This window comes from Molossus molossus, unplaced genomic scaffold (genome assembly GCF_014108415.1).
Source record: "Molossus molossus isolate mMolMol1 unplaced genomic scaffold, mMolMol1.p scaffold_m16_p_10, whole genome shotgun sequence".
Lineage (NCBI taxonomy): Eukaryota > Metazoa > Chordata > Mammalia > Chiroptera > Molossidae > Molossus > Molossus molossus.
Genome location: NW_023425345.1, coordinates 160,420 through 179,929, shown reverse-complemented (window position 1 = coordinate 179,929; position 19,510 = coordinate 160,420). Strand labels below are relative to the sequence as shown.

Here is a 19,510-nt window from a genome sequence, read left to right as displayed (position 1 = left end):
GGGGCAGGGGTCCATGGGGAGCTGTCCCGGGCTCTGGGGGCTTCATTCTTCACACCCTGCATGTAGTCTGCCATCCTTTCTCTTTACCCTCCTGACTTTTGGACATTTCCCCGGAGCTCAGGGTCTTTAAACATCGACATCCTGAAGATTAATTTTTAATGCCGCTTCGGTAAATATTTGATGCGCTCGCCTTTCCGGGAGATCTGAGTTCGACATTAAATGGCACAAAGCGCTTAAGACTCTGCCCTTTTCCGCCGGAGCCTCTGTCCCTGACCCCCTCCTCGGGCGCCACAAAAATACCCTCTCCCTCGCCTCCTGCTATGAATTTTTCAAAGCACTTTCCACATCCTTTCTAGCCCCCGACCGGCGTCTCCATCAGCCACACAGAAGTACAGGGAGGCTTTGACTTGAAAGACGCGGTAGGGGCATCTCGTCCCTCCCCTCGTCCTTCACAAGGGGAAAGCGAAGCCCGAGGTTACACAGCACCAGGGGCGGAGGCGGAGAGCAGGCAGGCTGACCCGCAGCCCAGGGCTCGGCTGCCAGCCCTGGGATCTCGGGGAGGACTCACACTGTCCCCGCTTCACCCAGCCCAGTGGCCACAGACGTGACCACAGGCCACGCTGGAGTGGGCAGCAGGGAGAGACGTTCTCCAGAGGCAGGGAGGAGGCCTGGGGGAGGAAAGTGACCGGAGCAAGGCTTTGACGGATGAGTAGGAGTTCATGGGGAAGCCAGTGAGGTGACCGGGCTCGGGTGAGCGTCTCACGGGCAGAGACCGAGTCTGACCCATCCTGTGTCCCTAGCTGAGCCTGGGCCCAGGTTGGTCCCCACTTTGTAAACCCCTGTGAGACGCATGCGCTCCTTGCTCTGGGGTGTTTACACCTTGCTCCCCACCGTGCACAGCTCCGGCGCTCCTGGTCCCAGCACCGTCCGAATCGCTATGCTCCCTCCCGTCTGGGCGCAGATCTGGTCCTGTTCCTATGTTACTGCAGCCCTGGCGTGCTTCCGACGCCCTGGCCCACTCCCCATGCCCTCTGCAGGGCCTTCCCTCCGGGCAGGAGAGGCCGAGCCTGGCCCACTCCCCATGCCCTCTGCAGGGCCCTCCCTCCGGGCAGGAGAGGCCGAGCCTGGCCCACTCCCCATGCCCTCTGCAGGGCCCTCCCTCCGGGCAGGAGAGGCCGAGCCTGGCCCACTCCCCATGCCCTCTGCAGGGCCCTCCCTCCGGGCAGGAGAGGCCGAGCCTGGCCCACTCCCATGCCCTCTGCAGGGCCCTCCCTCCGGGCAGGAGAGGCCGAGCCTGGCCCACTCCCCATGCCCTCTGCAGGGCCCTCCCTCCGGGCAGGAGAGGCCGAGCCTGGCCCACTCCCCATGCCCTCTGCAGGGCCCTCCCTCCGGGCAGGAGAGGCCGAGTCTGGAGCCAGGACGCCCCCACATGTGAGTGTGCACACAACATGCATCCATGTGCACAAACCCCACACACACACACAGCCCCCCACACATCACCTGGGAGGAGGCCATCCATCACAGGCAGTGTCCCAAGCCCACCATCCCTCGGGGCCTCCCTCTGCCCAGCCAGCACACCCGCACCTCCTGGCATCTCTCCACCCCTGCCTCCCCGACACTGCCTGGCCCTAGGACGCATGCCCATGCTTTGCTCCTCCCCTGCCCGGGCCACAGCCCAGGGTCCCCCCAAGTCAGTGACAAGGAGCCCACCGTGCTCTGCCTGCAGCCCCTGCCCCGCTTCCCCTCCAGGTGACCTTCCCAGCCTGCGGCCACTCCGCATCGTCCTGTTGGCCTTGGTGACCCTTTCCCTCTGCCCCCACGCCCAAGCCACTCTCTCTGTAGGTCCTGTCTCCTCCACCTCAAAATACTTCCAAATCAGTCATTTCTGCCCGTCACCCTCCCCCACAACAGCTATGGTTCCTTCGGGGAGCGGTCACCAAAACTCCCACCTGACCACCACTAGCTGCTCCAAGCACTTTGCCAGCCCCACGGTGTCCTTACACTGGGGGACACGCTGTCCCCACCGCGATGGCCGAGCAGTGAAGTCCTGTGTCCCCTCCCCCGTGGCGCCAGCTGTGAGCGGCACCTCGGCCTCAGTTGGGGCTTTCGGGGCTGGAGCAAGGGGCCCTCTGTCCCTGGTGCACGTTGGCGGAGACTCACGTGGATGTCAGAGGCCTTGCGAGTGACAGATGTCTCCTCACAGCCGCGTAAGTGATGGCATCCATCAGGGCCCAGGCAGGGACACTGGATTAAGGTATTTATTATACTTGTGGGCAGGGCAGGAGCAGAAAGGGCATCCGAGGCGCAGAGGAGGGTCCCCACGCTGGACAGGAGGGCGGGGCGGGCCGTCTGGAGGGGCCTAGAGTCGGGGAAGGCTCTTGCCTTCGACATGTCTGCGGGGCGAGCAGTTAGGAAGGAGAGTCGGCCACCCCGGCCCAGCGCCTCTGCAGCCCAGCCTCCCCGGCTCGGAGGCACCCAGGCCCAGCGATGGCTGTTCCCACCTCCTGGACCTCGGACACCCCCAGCCAGCCTCACCGGGGAAGTACATTCTGGGACACAAAGACCCAGGGTAACCAAACCGAGAACAGCACAATCGAGCTGCGTAGCCCGCGGCAAACTCCAACTGGGGGAGGGGAGGCGCTGGGCAGGGACCCTTTCCCCTCTGACGACTGGACAGAGGGCGAGGGGTACCTGGGGGCCCTTCCTGTGAGTGGGTGCTGGACTAGGTCCTCTTGGACTCCGTCCCCATGACTCCCCTGCCGGGTGGGGGTTACTGACTCCCCGCCGACGTCTTGCTCAGAGAGGTGCAGCAGTTGCCCAAAGACACACAGCTGGGCAGCACTGAGCCTGGAGGCCTGGCACAGGGCCTAGAGGCCTGACTGTTGCCACCTACGGGCCGCAGCGTCCAGCGATGGGTGTGCCGGGGCCACTCTCGGGGCTCAAGGCCAAAGCATCTGGCAGGGAGCCCCCAGCGCGCTCGCTCGCTCGGGCGCCTTAGGAACAACAGGAAGGCGACTCGGGAGGGCGGGGAGGGCGTTGCTGAGGCGCGGCGCCCTCTCGGCCCCGGGCAAGCGTTGGTTTCCATCACCCTGACAGGAGCCGACAGACAGCCCACGTTGGAGACATTTGCTGCACCAACACGCATCTATTCTTAGAAGCAAATATTTTAGCAGTTAAGGCCAGAGCTCCCATGGCAGGGGAATAATGAAGGGAAGATTCCGAGGTCTTCCCTGACCCACGAGGATGGAGACAGTTTCCTTCCGCCTCGCCCTGCGGTGCTGCTGCGGAGCCGGCCTTTTACGAGTCCTGGACGAAACGGTGTGGGGGACATAACAGCCTCCGCCCGGTGGCCTCGCCTCCCCCAGGGCAATTATCTGGACCTCCTGGCAAAGGGACGCAGGAGCGTCCTCCTCTCTGCAGGGAGTTAATGAGCCCACAGTCTTCCTGGAAACAGCTCCGTGCTAATTGCTCAGGCAAACTGGCATCTTTGTTTACACTAACCGGGCTGCAGTTACCAGGTTAGGGAATCTTAATTAACTTCCCAAGGCTGCGCGGGGTGGGCAGGCGGGTCTCCCGGGGGCTGGGCGGGCAGGTGCGAGGGCAGGACAGCAGGAGCCCCCTCTGAGGACCAGGCGCGCCTGGCGCGTGTCCCTGGGAATAGGAGTGTCACGTGGCTGAGCACCACCGCTGTGCCAGGCTCCTAATGAGCCTACGTCCATCCTCCTGATGCCGCTGTCCTCTCAGGCCAGCAGGCTCTGGACTTGCCCCAGGTCGCGGGGCCCGCGGACTCGGTTGGCCGGACCCCAGGCCCTCGCGCGCCCACCGCGCCGAGCGCAGACGCGGGGGCCTCGGCTGGAGAGGGGCTGTGTAGCTGCGCTGGGTCGGGTTTATCTTAGAAGTGCACCTTCTCGGAGGCCTATCGCCCTTGTGGTGAATACGCTGATTCTCCCCTCCTCTCAGCACGTAGCACAGGGCACAGCCAGTCCTCACCAAGTGCCTGTTGATGCATTGAAGGGACTCGGTGTCCGGACTGCGTCCTCTCGTCCTCTCGGTGGGCTGTCTGAGGAGGGAGCAAGGTGGAGCTGGAGCCTTGGCAAAGGGGCTGGCGGCCTGAGGCGGTGCCGCGGGGCCCAGGGCTGTGTGTGGTGGGCAGTCCTGGCCACGTTCCCCGCTTCCTGTCTCCCCTCGGAAGGACCAGGAGCTGCAGAGGGTGGATGGACCTCCCAGAACCCCCTTGCCTCTGGTCCCGGCTACCGCTGCCCGTCTCTGGGTGTCCCTGGCAACGCTGGGCTCCGCTTTCCTGCGTGCGTGAAACACGCGCACTTCCCCACAGTGCGGCGCACAGGCCACGGGGAGGCCGGCCCTTCGAGGTCCGAAAAGAGTAGCGTTGGGGCCGTGCTAGGCAAACGTTTAACAACTGGGTCTCCACGGGGAGGAGCCCTCATTTGTAGCATTTGCTGCCCGTTTTCACGGTGTAGATGCTGCCACCGTGATGTCACTGAGCTCAGAGGTGGGGAGAGGTGTGGGGAGCCGCCACGCGACAGGTTTGCACCACACGGATACAACAGTTGCAGAAACTCAGGCAAATGTGGCAAAACAATTAGGAAGTGAAGTGTCTATTACCTGTGTGTTTAATAGAATTCATTAATTGTAAGTTTGTATCATTTCATGGTCGTCAGTGGCTGTGTTTAACAAGGGGCTCCCCAAACTCCTGCAAATTGACCAGCGGCTCCTGTGGGCCAGGGCGAGGGGGCCCCAGCACACCTTGGGTGCCTTTTCGGGTTTGTGTGCATTTGGGAAACTATAACTCTTCAACCAAAGCTATGATTGCTTAAAGCGCATCGGAGTTTTCTCAAAAGGTGGCGTGATTTAGAGTGAATTGGAAACAGGCGGAGGAAACAGTCCGGGGGAGGGAATTACACACACAAGAGGCACCCCTAAGAACTGCACACAAGAGGCACCCCCAGGAACTGCACACAAGAGGCACCCCTAGGAACCGCAGTCTGGGAAATAAACGTGGCTTTATGGAAATCACTTCAGTTACCACCTGTCTTGGGGGCACAGTAAAATAAATGGGCACCAGCAAGAGAGGAGACACAATTAATTAACAGACAAAAGGACAGGTGCTCAACGAGGAAAGAAACAGCAGCTCCTGTGGGGCGGGGCTGTGACGGTCCCTTAGGGAAGGAGGCTGGCACAGGCGGAAAGAGCCATAAAACTATCACGCCCCTCGACTCAGTAATTTCCCCGGCCTGGAATCCATCCCGAGGCAATCATTCTAAAGGGGAGAACCAGCGGCCTGTACAGGTGTCTGTTGCCGCCCCTGCGCGGCTCCCCTGCAACACTATTTGACATCGTAAAAAAGTAAATAAACAATGGTCAGCGGCAGAAATACCCCCCTGCAGGGGGCACGGCTAACTCCTCGTCGCTCTCGCACTAATAGTCAAAATAACCACAATGAGCTCCCACCGAGGCGCTTGTCACCCCGGCCCTGTTCTAAAGCTCACAATCACCCCCTCCCCGTTTTGCTGATGGGGAAACTGAGGCTCGGAGCAGTTAAATGATGTGCCGGGGAGAGTGAATCCCGCTCTGACCCCAGGCCCTCTTTGGGTTGCTGGAGCGCAGCCATTGAAACAGCCTGTGAGTGGCGCTCCCTCTGCCCAGCTGCGGGCCCTCCTCTGGTGGGGCGGGGCTTCCGGAGGAAGGAGGCAGGTGGCCCGCTGCCAGCCGGATGGACGGGGACACCGGGCTGCCCTGGCTCCTCCTCGGGGTTCCAGAAAGATTCTGGGAGCTGGGAAAGACGTTCACAGATGGATAGGATGACGACCCCAAAACCAAACCTAACCAACCACGCAACCCAACCCCACGCACCTGGTGGGCGGGATGGAGCCAGTACCGGGTGGGAACCCACAGCGTGTTTCGGGTCGATACTGGGCCCAGGCCGGAGAGAACTTGGTGAGCCCCAGAGCTCATGTACTGAGGGTCCCTGGAGGTCCCCCCCCCAGGGCTGGGAAGACCTGACCTGCACAGGGGTCCCCCTCACTGGGTCGGACATGGGGCCCATTGCTGCGTGAGCACCACCTCAGTGTTCAGCGCTCACCGCAGGGGTACAGGCAGAGACTGCACCCCGCTGGGAGAACGGGCTCTGGAGTCGGCCAGCCCATCTGGATTCCGGCTCAGACGCCGTGCAGCTCTGGGCCAGGTGCTAACTCTCTGCCCCTCAGTCTCCTCCTCCGCACAGGGCGCTCAGGGAGACCGAGCTGCGGTGCTGTCGGGGACGTGGATGGCTCCGTCTGTGGCAGCTGCTTAGCTCAGGAGTCCCTCAATAAATGGGAGACACTGTCGTCAACAAGAATGGTGCCGTTCACCCACTGATCTGACACCTCTGGGTGCCACCACGTGCCAGGCACTGGGCAGAGGACGACGCCGTCCATTCCCTCCGTGCCTGTTCACTGAGCACCTACGACCAGGTCCCGGGGTGTGGGCAGCACGAGACAGACCAGCCCCGCGCTCTCGGGGCTCCTTACAGTGGAGAAGATAGCAGACAACACAATGAGCCCAGGGGCAGGTGGTGAGCACCGCGAGGAAACAGAGGAGGGAGTAGGCAGGGGTGGCAGGTTGGAAGTCTGTTGCTATTTTATAAACCGGTCAGGTAATGTCTGAGCAGGCTCTCGTAGACGTGAAGGAGGGAGCCTGAGCTGCTCTCTGCCCAGTTTGCCCATCCTCCGCTTCCAGAAAACTCCTACTCACCCACTGAAACCCTTTTTGGGTGTCGACTGTTCCCTGGCCAGATGGTACTCCGCCCAGAGGGCTAGGGACCCAGGGACAGCGGACTGCTGACTTCAGTATCAGAAAGCACCCTGACGAATCCTGGGCGAGATGAGGGTCTTCACACATCTCCTCTCCTCTAAGCAGACAGCACCTCGTGAGGCTGAGCCCATCACCCTGCTTCCCAGTTGAGGGGAGTTGGCTAAGTCACCTGCTGGAGCTCCTCCAGGAATCAAAAAACAGGGGAGCGAGATCTGAACTCAGGGCCATCAGCCTCTAAGAGCCTTTGCACCTACCCATGCTACTTCCAGCCTGTAAAAACAAATTGAGCTTTAGCCCAGCCGGGGTGGCTCAGTGGTCTGAGCGTCGTCCCCTGGACTGAGAGGTCCTGGTTCGATTCCCGGTCAGGGCACATGCCCGGGTTTCGAGCTCCATCCCCAGTAGGGGGCGTGCAGGAGGCAGCTGATCGATGTTTCTCTCTCTCCCCCTTTCTCTCTCTCTAAAAAAATCAATAAAAACATATTTTAAAAATACAGAGCTTGGTAGCAGGCAGAGCCGTTCAAATGTAGGTGCTCGGCTTCCAGAGGGAGTGAGGGCCGGGTCACAGGCGGCGGGCAGGGGGCTCGGGGGCTCCAGGCTGACATCGGAACCCTCTGCTCCCAGACCCAGCGATGTTCTGGGAGGAGGCCCAGGCAGGTGGGGGTAGACGCCTCCAGGTGGCCCGAGCCAGGAAACTGGGTCACCGAGTGACGGGCCGTCATCTCTCGCTGGACAATTAACGCAGCCGCTGAAGCATGGTTGCGGGAGCTTCTGGGCGGAAGCTGGCCAGGACCCGGTGTCAAATTAAAAGCCCCAGACACACACTTTTATGTGCAGCTGGCACTGAGCACAGAGTGGGCGAGCCAGCCAGCAGCGAGGGGCAGCGGGCGGGGGTGAGGGCGGGGCCGAGGGCAGGGGTGGTGCCCGGCCCGAGGCCCTTTGCTGCCCACTGTCCTGCTCTCGGGGAGCACGGGCACTTCTATGAAGAGAACTAGGCAGAAAAAGAAGAGAGGACGGTTCCCTGGTGGGGCCCGGGGGAGGAAGTGGCCGACGCAGGAAAAGGACAATCAGACCTGCTATCAGGACCTCCGACCCTGGCTCCGGGTGCCGGGCCTCTCTCTCCGGGCCTCTCTCCCCAAATCGCATCCCCCCTCCGGCCGACCCCTGAGCCTTGGGGCGGGGAGGGTGGAGACGTCGTGGGACCTGCCCGGGTCCAGAGACTCGGAGGGATTCGAACTCTGCACTGCCCACGGCTTCCCCAGCATCAGAGTCTACGCAGTGGTGTAAGCGGGAAGCCCACCAGCACAGACCAGGGTCACTTTGAAGGTCTCCTGGTCCTTTTCTGGACCCCGAGTGCCGGGGTGTCCTCGGCACCCAGACTGCTTCCTTCACGGGCTGGGTTGGGTCTCTGCCAGGTTTATGGTGGCCCTTGGGGCAGGGGAAGAACAGAAGGAGGGAGGAGGCCCTGAACCCTGGAGACCAGCAGTTCTCAACCTGTGGGTCGCGACCCCTCTGGGGGTCAAACGACCCTCTCACAGGGGTCACCTAAGACCATCAGAAAACACATTTCCGATGGACTTAGGAACCCAGACAGGGCTCCTCTGCCGTCTCCGCGCGGGTCCGCCCACACGCAGCTACGCCCACAGACAACACCAGGAGCTGGATTAAAGGGGCGCGGCACCAGGAAGGTGGAGACCTGCTGCTGTAGACTTTCTGGGGGCATCCTGGCCTCTCATGGAATAGTCAGTACAGGGGTTTTCACCAGAAGCAGAGTCGGGGTCTCAGGAAAAGGACCCCGAGATACTCTGTTCCTGGTCAGCCACTCCCTATGGGGACCCCATGGGCCCAACCCCTCACCCAGGCCTCTGCAAATGCTGTCTCCTGCATCGTTTGTCCTAACTCCTACTCGTCCTTTTTTTTTTTAATCCTCACCTGAGGCTATTTTTCTATTTATTGTCAGGTAGAGAGAAAGGGAGAGAGAGAGAAACATCGATGTGAGAGGGACACATCGACTGGCCGCCTCCTGCATGGCCCTGGCCAGGGCTGAGGACGAACTGCAACCGAAGTATGTCCCCTTGGCCAGAATCAAACCAAGGACTCATTGGTTCGTGGGCGGATGCTCTATCGCTCAGCCAGGGCATCCGACTCATCCTTGAAGATCATTCTAACCGGCACCTCCTCCAGGAAGCCCGCCCTGATGCCCAGGCTAGGCAGATGTCTCATCATTGCTGATCGTTCATTGTCATTATCTGCACTTGAGTTAGGCCAAGTGTATGTCCAGGTGCCCAGCTCAGGGCCTGGCCTAGGAGTGGAGAAGATCGGCTCCCAGTTCCTTTCGGGACCAGAATTCAACCTACACCCTGTCCCCCCTCAGGCCCCTGAAACTGTCCCTCCTCTGCCCTCCATCCTGACCTGGCGAGCCCGCTGCCGGAAGCTGGTACCTGCCCGAGGCTCCAGCAGCCTCTGGGGACCTCTGGCTCCGTCTCCTGACTCCCGTCTACCTTCTCCTGTCGACTCCTGGCTGAGGGACCAGGGTACAGACCCAGCAGGCCTCCAAGCGGCTGGAGCAGCCTGCCTGCAGCCAAAAGCTGGGTCTGCTGGTGACCAGCTGGTGACCAGCTGGGTGACCCGGGACCAATGACCTAACTTCTCTGTGCCTCGCTTTCTTCGTCTGTAAAACGGAGACTCGTCAAATAAGAGTCTGACAGTGGGGACGGGCCTCGCGCCAAGCGGAGGGAACCCTCACCCGTGTCCCAGCGGCCCGGGCAGGGACGTGGCCGGCCCGACGGCTCGGCACGGCGCACGCAGTCAAGGGCTGGCTGTTATTTCACATCCGCTCCCAGCACCGACCCTGCAGCCCTCCGTGGGCCAAGCCTCCGGCTCTCTTCAGAGAAGTCTGGCTCCGTGAGCGTCCTCCCCTGCCTCCCGGAAGGAGGGACAGGCCAGCTGGTGAGGGACGAAGGGGTGTTCCCTGGGAGAAGTCCATGTCCCCTCGGCCCTACTGTGGGCTCAGCACTGGGCCGGACCCTTCCATGTGCCGCCTCTGCCTCTGTCGCCATTGTCCAGGGGAGGCCCTGACACTCAGAGGGCCAGCAACTGCTTGGAGGACTCTCAGCACGTCAGGCCCTGGGTTCTGTCACCCTGCCCCATGGTGCTCGCTGGTCATGGAGCAGCAATAAGAAACAAACACCGTCCCTGGGATTCGCCACAGCCTGGGAACCAGATGAAAAGAGAGAGCTGGGCCTTCTTGTAAACAAGGCTGGGCGGAAGGAGGCCAGGCCCAGCCAGAAGGTCAGGGATGGGGGCAGGCCCAGGGCTTCCCGATCCAGCTGGAAGCCCAGGATCTGAAACTCCAGCCCGACTCAGCACATCTCCTGCCGCCCAGATTCCAGTCTGGAGGCCTGGGAATTGGATGTGATGCCGGGGACAGGAGGTCTTCGATCTCCCTTGTCATTTGTCCACATTCTCGAGGACCTTCTCGCTGTCGGCTCGTGTGCTCCCCACAGAAACCAGACACCAAGGGCCCGGCCACACTGCCGGGAAGAAAGTGACACCTCAGCCTCATCAGGAAGAAGGTTCTGGGCTGGGGAGACCTCGAGGGAGGCACGGATGAGTTCTGCAAAGAGCTACAGGGTATTCTCGTCAAGGCTGAGGGGTCCCCGAACGGCAAGGCTGAGGGTCTGGGTGTCCCTTAGGCCACATGAAATCTGCAAAGGTCACGTGATTTCGAGGGTCACCGTGGTCTTTGCTCCCGCTCCCTGTGTGAGGGGGACGGGGCGTGGAGAGGCCGGGCTCACCCACATAACAGGGCTGGCTGGGGAGAGAGAGGCCAGGAGGCTGAGGAATTCTGGGGGGGAGAGCAGAAAGTGGGGCAGCAGGGACACGCGGGGCGCAGCGGCGTCTGCGGGAGGCTCCCGAGGGGGACGGTGGGAAGAGAGGCCTTTGGAGGAGTCTGAGGGGCATCGCAGAGCGCCCCGGCCTCGCCCACCCGCTCTGGCATCTCCTGACACAACTTTCAGGCTGTGACAGGCTCTTGGTGATAAACAGACCCCGCGGACCCGCATGTCAGAAAACCTCGCCACCGGGCCAGGCCCGCAGACGTTTCGTGGTCCGTCGCTTTCCGTGGGTCTTCCCCGCCCCCATCGTCTCCTCATCACCAGGGGCCCCCAAGGGCCGGCCCAGAGGACCTGCTCGGTGGACACTTGTCAAACTCCGCTGAGCGAGGCCAGGTCTCTGTCTGCTGCGTGATCGATGGGGCCATTATTTGATCGATAAGCACCAGCTGATGCAAGTGCACCTCATTAATTATTGAAGTCGCTCATTATTGAAAAGGTCACTACCCGTTAGCTGTTTAAATGGTCATCCGCCAGCCGGGCTGCGTCTCCTGTGAGGATGCAGCCGCGGTGACCTGGGCATCTGTGACGTGCCAGGTGTTTAATCCTTGGGACGAGCCCAGGTCGGGGGCCTTCTTCACGGGATTGGAAGGCTAAGGGGGGGGGGGGGTGAAGTAACTTGCCTGGAGCTACGGGCTGGTAAAGGGCAGAGGTGGGACTTGAACCAGGGGAGGTTGCTTGCAAAGCTCAGGGGTTGGCAGTGACGACTGTGCCGTAGGTGTTTGCACCTGAGCCGTAGGTGTTTGCACCTGAGCCGTGCTCCACATGGTGAGGTCCTGAGGTGCTGTGCCCACGACTGCAGCATTGGAACCCCTCACCCCACCCCTTACTTGGGGCATCTGCATTTAGCCTGGCTCCTGCCAGGGGCTGACCCCTGCTAGTTGTAGTGGGCCCCTGCTCCGAGGGGACAGACCCTCCTCTCCCCTCTCAAGGCTGCACTGCCCGGGGACCCCAGATTAGGTTATTCCCCACGTCCCATCCGCCGGGACTGGACTGACACGGGTCACAGTAGAAGAGGCCAGACTGGAACACACTCCCTGGGCAGGGTGAACAGGCTCTGCTGGGCGGCCACCTACCAGGCCAGTGCCCTGAGGTCCCACCCCCTTGCTGGTTCCTTCCCGTCTCCCGAGGCCTCCCCAGCAGCCCGCCTGCATGGCGTGACCTCAGATGTCTCTGTGACTCAGCAAACGCACAGTGAACCCAGCAACACGCTCATTTCCCAACTTCGTTCTGAAAATCTCCCCCCCAGCCCCTCACAGACTGATGCGTTTCCTCCCACCAGGCGGTGAAAACCTGGACCGCCAGCCACTTCCCCCCTTTGCCTTGGCAGCCAGGGAACTCACGACTCCGCTGCCCCCTGGCGGCACTGTCTCGCACACCAGGCTCTCTGTGCCACAAACCTGCGAGCTGTGCTTCCGGCGCCCCTCCCCCCTCGCGTGGCCTTTCCTGCCCACGCACCTGTTGCTACCACCAGACTTCAAATCTTTCTGGGCAAATGAGCAGGTGAGCCACAGGTCAGCAGTGGCAATCCTGATCTGGTCCTTTCAAGCTTGCTTGTCAAGTGACCCGGGCAGCCTGAGACGCAGCGGCGGCAACTCACCAGGCAGACGAACTCTGGAAGGTCACCAGCGGCGGGCTGTGCGTGTCTCCCTGCAGCGAGTGCGTGGCCTGGGGGGCCTGTGGCGCGGGGCCTGGGGGGGGCTGGGGCTGCGGGGCCAGCTGCCCCGGCCGGGCCCCCCGGACAGGGTTCCCCCACCGCTGGGGGTCCTGTGTCATCCACCGTCCGTGGATGCCCCACCGCGTCAGGTAAACCTTGCAAATGTCGTAGTTCATTGCCGAGTAATACAAAAGGTCCAGGACCAGCAGCGTCAGCACGAAGAAGCCGTAGATCCACACTCCCAGCAAGGCGGTGTAATTGCTGGGGAAACAGAGAGGCTGAGAGGAGGGCGGGCGAGGGGTCCTGGCTCCCGCTCCTACGCCCACCTGCCACCTCCTCCCCCCTCCCCCCCGCTGCGGTGTCTGCCTCCCCCCAGACCCTGAAATCCCCGGCCCTGGGCCCTGGCCTGGCCTGAGCATCTCCCCCACCCCTGAGTCCTTGGGCGGGGTCCTGGGAGCGGGGCACTCTTAAGCCTTTGACCAGACCGTTGAAACTCGGGAAGCCACCAATTTTCCCTTTTGGGAGGAATTCTGAAGTGGGCATTTGGGTCTCTAAGATGTGATGGGCCCCACCTTCACCCTCATGCCCATGTTGGTGCTACTCACAGACCTGCCGGCGGTCTCCCGTAGGTGCCCCTGCTCACCCAACCCAGGGCCTTTGCTTATGCTGTCGCCGCCACTGGGCTGCCAGCTCCTCCCCATCTTCCTGGGCCCAGGGCAAATGCAGGAAGTCTGTTATCTTAAGACAGACCGACCCAAGCTCCAGAGCTGTAACCCCCTGCCCCTCCGCATCCACACTGGGCTACCTCACACCCCCACATGCTGGGGAACTCAGCTGGGGCACCCCAGCTCCGTTCCAGCCTGCTCCAAGTCTCCCTGTTCTCAGGAGCCCAGGAACTGGCATCGGCTCAGCCGCGTCCCCGCGTCCCACACCATAGTCACCAGTTGGCTGTTGCACCCTCCCTGCCTCTCAGACCCTCCCTCTGTCCCCTCCACCATTCGGTCCCCTTCACCAGGCAACTCCAGACTGTGTGGGCCTCGGGTCTCAGCCCCCCCACCCCCAACATCATTTTTTCTTATTTATTCACATTTCCCACCAAAGACTGCTCCGCCCTCCAGAAGCAGAAATGATGGAGGGCTTTTTTTTCCATTTTTTAAAAAGGAAGGAGGCACAGGGCCTACTCTTGTCATGGAGAGGAAGTTTATCCCCTCAAAGTTTTTGTTTGTTTTAAATATGTTTCTACTGATTTGTGAGAGAGAGGAAGAAGGGAGAGGGAGAGAGAGAAATATGGATGAGAGACAAACATCGACCAGCCGCCTCCTGCACGCTCCCTACCGGGGATCAAACCCGCAACCCGGGCATGTGCCCTCACCGGGAATCTCTCGGCGCACGGGACGATGCGCAACCAACTGAGCCACACCGGCCAGGGCTGACGGGGGCTGTAGGCTGCAAATGCTCCCAGCCCTTCCTGAAGCCTGGTCCCTATCCGGCTCTCTTCCCTGAGGAGCAGGCCCTGCTGGCTCCAACACTGGGCCTTTGCACAGGCTGTGCCTTCTGCCCGGGCAGCCTCTCCTGTTTCTCCACCTCCGCCCCCTGCCTGACTCCTACCCCAGCCTCTGAGACCAGACACGCTGCTCCTCCTACAAGGGTGGGTCACGCTCCTCCTCTGGCTGGAGAGCCCCTCAAGCCCAGCGGCCCCCATGGTGGTGCATACCCTCCCACCCAGGTCAAAGTGCCCCTGTGCCCAGGGAGGGCCACTTCCTGGGCTTGTGGCTGCGGCTGCGGCGCTGTGCTCCAAGCAGCGCTGACCAGGGACTGCGGCTGTTTAAAGGAATTGATTTATCAATCACTCAAATGCCACCTCCATCTGCTCCCTGCGGCGGGCATCTGTTCAGGTGGGTGTGCGCTGGCGGGGGGCAGAGGAGGCACCCTGAGAAGCAGAGCCTCGCCACCGCACATCCCACAGGAGGGACCCGCCCCAGCTCTGGCCAGACGGGGCCCCCTGGGTCCTGGGTCCTCACAGCAGCTTCCTCTCTAGACCCTGTCTGGAGCCAGGGAGCTGGCCCGGAGCCGGCCTGGTTCTGGCTCCTCCTGAGCCGGGCGTGGTCTGGAGAATCCCTGCGTGTCTCTGGGCCCAGAGGAGATGGTGTGCAGGCCCCCCGGCCTCAGTTTCCAGACTCTGGACCTTCCCAGCTCAGTTCACCCTTGGCCCAGCCTTGGCCTCAGCAGTGACTGGGGCTGCCCTCCTTGGATTCCTCCGGCCCCCTGCTGGGGCTGGGCCCAGGCCAGGGATGCTCACTTTTGCTCACATTTGCCCTCTGCTTTCCCTCCCCCCGCTGGTGGCCCTCGAGAGAGGGAGAGGCCTCGGTATGTCCGAGTATGAAGCATGGAGCGGTCACTGGCAGGTGCTCGGGGCTCAGTGCCTGCTTGAAGAATGAGTAACCAGACAATTTCTATCACAGCCACTCTCCCGCAGCCCCATCTCCAGCCACCACCTCTCTAAGGCCTGCAGAAGTCTCGGCAGCTTGTTTAGACTAAGGTGTGAATGACTAACAGCCTTATTGCAAGGGGAAGCTACATTCACCTGGAGACGTCTGGATATGGAATTCCTGCCATGGGACAGAGGCCGGCAGCCTGTCTGGCATGCTGAGGCAGGAGTCCTGGGCAGATGTCCCTGAGGACAGAGGAGGAGGGCCTCCTCCCCAACACAACAACTTCCCCTACCCCCATGTTTTAGTATTGCTATCACCTCCTCCAGGAAGCCTTCCTTGATGTCCTGTGCTGGGTCTAACCCATCCCAAGGGCTCCCTAAGCCACTGGGTTTCCCTGAATACACTGTGTAGTCTTTGCTGTTCTATAGGACTGTCTGCCCGGAGGCAGTTTGGACTCAGACTGGGGTCCAACTTATCTTGACGAGCCCAGAGCTCAGCACCGGGCCGGTTCTGATGTTACTTAAGCTAACGCACAGAGTGCTCACGGCACACTGGTGGCCACAGTGACCTTGATGGTAACTTGGTCGCCAAACTGTCTCTTCTCTGTGCACGGTCACTAAGGGTCAGCGGTCGCAGCAGCGATTCCAACACACCGGAGCCCACGCTTCCAAGCCCGCAGTGGTCCCGGGGGTCAGAAGCAGTCCCCCAGCGTGCACATGCGAGATGAAACCAGCGAGGCCGTCACTGGTCCAAAGCCACAGAGCTGGGAAGTGGCTGTCCTGGGATCTGGGCCCAAGCCCCTCTGACCTCAGACTGTGCTGAACCCCAAGATCAAGCCCAGGACAAAAGTCCAGGAGGCTGCCCGCCTCTGTGTGGTGTGCCCACCTGTTCTGGCTCACCCTCCACCCAGAACTGAGGACGGGTTTCTGTTCCCCTGCCCAGCACGTCATTGCGTCATGTCCTCGTGGGCATGGGTGCTGCTGGGCCCGCGGGCTCAGCGGCTGGCTTGCTGTGATTGGCTCGGATCTTACCACCCTCCCAGCTCAGACAAGGCAGGGGCACACCTGCAGGAGGTGCCACCTTCACTGAGACCACCCTGGAGGTGGCAGCCCGCTGGGAGCCCGGGCCACGGACACCGTGCCTGGGCAGTTCTGCCTTCCAAGACCAGCGCTCTCCGTGGCTGGCTGGGAGCATCTTGATTTGTTAAATTTAATTTTGTAAATGTGATCTGGAAATTAATTCCATCCAGATGCAGGGGTCTCTCTCTCTCTCTTTTTTTTTATCCTCACCCGAGGACATTTTCCCATTTTTGTTTAGATAGAGTGGGAAGGAGAGAGAGGGAGAGAGAGAGAGAAACATCGACGTGAAAGGGACACATCGAGTGGCTGCCACCTGCACAACTCAACCAGGGCCGGGGACAAACTGCAACCGAGGTACGCGCCCTTAGCGGGAACCGAACCTGGGTCTCTCTGGACCGCAGGCCGACGCTCCAACCGCTGAGCCAAACTGGCCAGGGCCAGGGGTCTCTTCTGAGTGCATGCTTTTTAAAGGGCAGAAGTTAACATCGAGGCTGTTTTCTGGGGCAAGGTGTGAAGCCAGTCAAAGCTGCGGTTCATTCTGTTTGGGGACATTTACTGATGCAGATTCTTTTGCTGCTTCCCAAGCAACAAAAGGCGCCTTCGCGGATGGGGGATCTCGCGGAGCACCTTCCAGGGTCAGCCGAGGGGCAGCTGCCAGCAGATGGAAGCCGCAGCCCACCCCTCAGGCTGTCCAGGGAGGACGGAGGGGGCGAGCCCCTGAAGCCGCGGGTCAGGGAGAAACGTCGGCTCGGCCCACGCCACCTAATATCCCAGCGTCGAGCCCTCCCGCGAGGCGGCCTGCAGGTCAGTGCCACGGGCTAACCCGGGAAGTCAGGGCTGCGTAAATGCTCTCTCCGTGTCCCTGGGAAACCAGGCCTTACTTTCCTCATCTGTAAAATGGGGACAGCGATGCTCCCTAGGTGTGGGTGTGATTGTGAGGCTTAATGAGATGACGGGGCCGGGAGGAGACTAAGGCATGGATGGCGTGCTCAATGATCTAGGCCCAGAGAGGCAAAGTGACTTGCCCAGGGTCACACAGCAGGACTGAGGCTGCCCAGTGCCCTGGAGGAGCATGGGCTGGGGCCCGTGAAGCAGAGCCCACGGTACTCACGCCCCTCCCTGCAGGCCCAGGGTGCCCCCGGGATCCGCCCTCTGCCTCTCCCGCCCGGCTGGTAACAGGTGTGGCCGTGTGCTGTGCTCTGGCCAAGGGAAACACGAGCAGCAGCGTCGCGGCTTCTGACGCTTCTGAGTGGGAGTCACCCTGTGGTTTTACCATCACGCTTTTCCCTCCGCTGTGGGGACATCCTGCCCAGGATGGGGACCGCTTGATCAGCCTGCGTCGCAGAGTGACCGCAGAGAGAGCCGGGGTGTGCGCCAGAAATAAGCTTTGGGTCTGGAGCCCAGGGACGCCGGGGCTGCTCTTATCACAGCCTAACGGAGCCCTGCGGACAGACACACCCGCCTCGAACCCCGCCCTCACTCCAGCGCTGTGCGACTGCAGGCAAGTTCCCGCCCTCTCTGACCTCAGGGGGAGCTCCTTTATAGAGAACATCCCTACGCGGAGGACGGCGTCACTGGCAGGCCCCTCGCGGTCCCCCAGTGCTCGGGACTGCTCGCCTGCCTCCCTCCCAGCGCTGGGGGGCTGTTCAGACGGGAAGCGTGGACCCCAGCCCCCCTCAGCCTTTACCACGCCGCCAGGTGCGTAGTTTTGTGCCTCACGGGGCTGTCTGGGTTGAGCAACTGACCAGAACATCCGAAGCTGCTGACCCCACTCGGGCTGGACTCAGAGCCTGGGCGTGCCGGGTGGTGGTGCCAGCCCCGCAGGACTGGCCCGGGGGAGGGGACCCAGAGCACGGCGTTCTCAAGGCCCCAGGCCAGCTGACTGCCCCCCGCTGGCCACCCGCGTGGCTGGATACTTCTGGGCCCTGGGAAAGGGCAGCTTCAGGGAAGAGGTTTCATGGCCAGACGGGGGAGCCTCCCACCCTCTGGCTCCCGAGGATTCTCTGTAGCCCTAGAAACCCTCTCCCACTTGCCCGCCCCCGATGCCCATCTGCCGGGCGAAGGAACATCCACGCACTGCACAAGGCTCCACTCCGTGCCACCTGTGCCACAGACATTCCCTGTCCCCAGAGAGCTGACCACTGACCCCTCGTCCCCAGTCAGGCCCTGTCCCCCCGTGTCCGGGACAGATGGGACAGATGTTCCCTCTGCTTGTGCAGGGCCCTGGGTGGCGGCTGCTGCCATCTTCCCGACTGAAACCAACACGGGAAGGTGTGCAGTACCCGTGTCCGAACACCAAGGGCCCCTCGGCCGTGCGGGTGGAAGTGGGCCTGGTGGGGCGGCCTGCGGTCCTGCCAGACAGCCCGGACCAAAGCAAGCCCTTCTGTTCCTCCATAGAAACACAGATAAGTTATCAGAAGTGCTGTCCTCTTCCCTGCCTCCTGGCTGATTCACAGGCGGGGCGGGCAGGGTGGGCAGGGCAGGCGGGCGCCCAGCAGTTTTGCTGCTAATGGACCCCGGGCATCTACATAAAGCCCGGACCTGGCGCTGTAGATGTCTGGGATGCTGGAACATCGGCCTCTTGGCTGAGATCTGGTGTGTCCCCCAGACAAGTCCTGGCTTTCTGAATGCACCGCGGGTGGCAGAGCCAGTGGCCAGGACAAGGGCCCAGTGTCCCTCAGGCCTTGGCTGCTGCTAGAACAGGTGACCACACCAGCCTGGGCCCTGCCCTTCCTTCTCCCCCTGAGTAGCTGTGAGGATTAAGGACACCACACAGGTGTCTCACCCAGGAGATGTCCCATCCAGAGTCCCAAAGAGCAGAAAAGTCCCGGAGGAGGCATCTACCTGGCTCCCCTCGCACGCCCAGGGCCATCTAGGGTCCCCAGCCCCGCAGGCCTGGCCCACCGGGTTCACTGACCCCTCCCGGCCAGAGCTCGGGCTCACCCTGTCTCCACTCCACACAGCTCATCTCCAGTCCCCTCTCTGCCACCTGCTCTGCTAGACTCAGGCCCTGGCCCAGCTCTGGGCTCAGGCCTCCTCCCCAGGGTCCCCGAGAGGAGGCAGCTGGGTGGGGGCTTCCAGGGCCTGATTTAAACTGAAATCCCGACTCAGCAGGGCCCTAGCCTTGCCCCTCACCATCACGGCTTCTGTGGTGTCCGAGGCCCTTGCCCCGTGCACTGTTCGGAACACAGTCCTAGCCCAAGGGCCTCAGGGCCTCGCTGCCCTCAGGAGAAAGTCTAAGCACCCCCGGCCCTCCCCATGGCCCCCCAGACCCCGCGGCCTGTCCCACAGTCCCCGCTCTTGACCCTCAGGCAGCAGGGAATCTGCCTGGAAATGCTCGATCCTCTGGAGCACGTGGCCCCCCTCCGCAGGATCTCAGATGCACGGACCAAGCACACGCCCCTCCCGGGCACATGGGGCTCTGTGACAAGACAGCCCAGGCGCCCTGGGCCTCCGTCCACGCCCGTGGGCAGGGAGGTGGGGGGCTCAGTGGAGAACAAGGAGGAGGAACCCCTCCAGAGCGGCAGCTCTGACCAGGGGACGACCCTGTGCCCACGCTGGACGTCATCAGGAAACATGGCTGATTGTCACATCCAGGGTCCTGGGGGGCAGGAACGCACAGGCAGCCCCGACAGGGAGGAT

The 19,510-nt window shown here is 61.9% G+C and overlaps 1 protein-coding gene across 1 annotated transcript in view; it reads right to left on the bottom strand.

The window, feature by feature from the left end:
* SHISAL1 (shisa like 1) overlaps positions 1–19,510 on the bottom strand; it is a 59,478-nt gene that overhangs the window by 11,029 nt on the left and 28,939 nt on the right. The window contains exon 4 of the mRNA XM_036252796.1: positions 12,301–12,618. Within this exon, the coding sequence (XP_036108689.1) occupies positions 12,301–12,618 (318 nt within the window). The remainder of the gene's footprint in view (positions 1–12,300; positions 12,619–19,510) is intronic.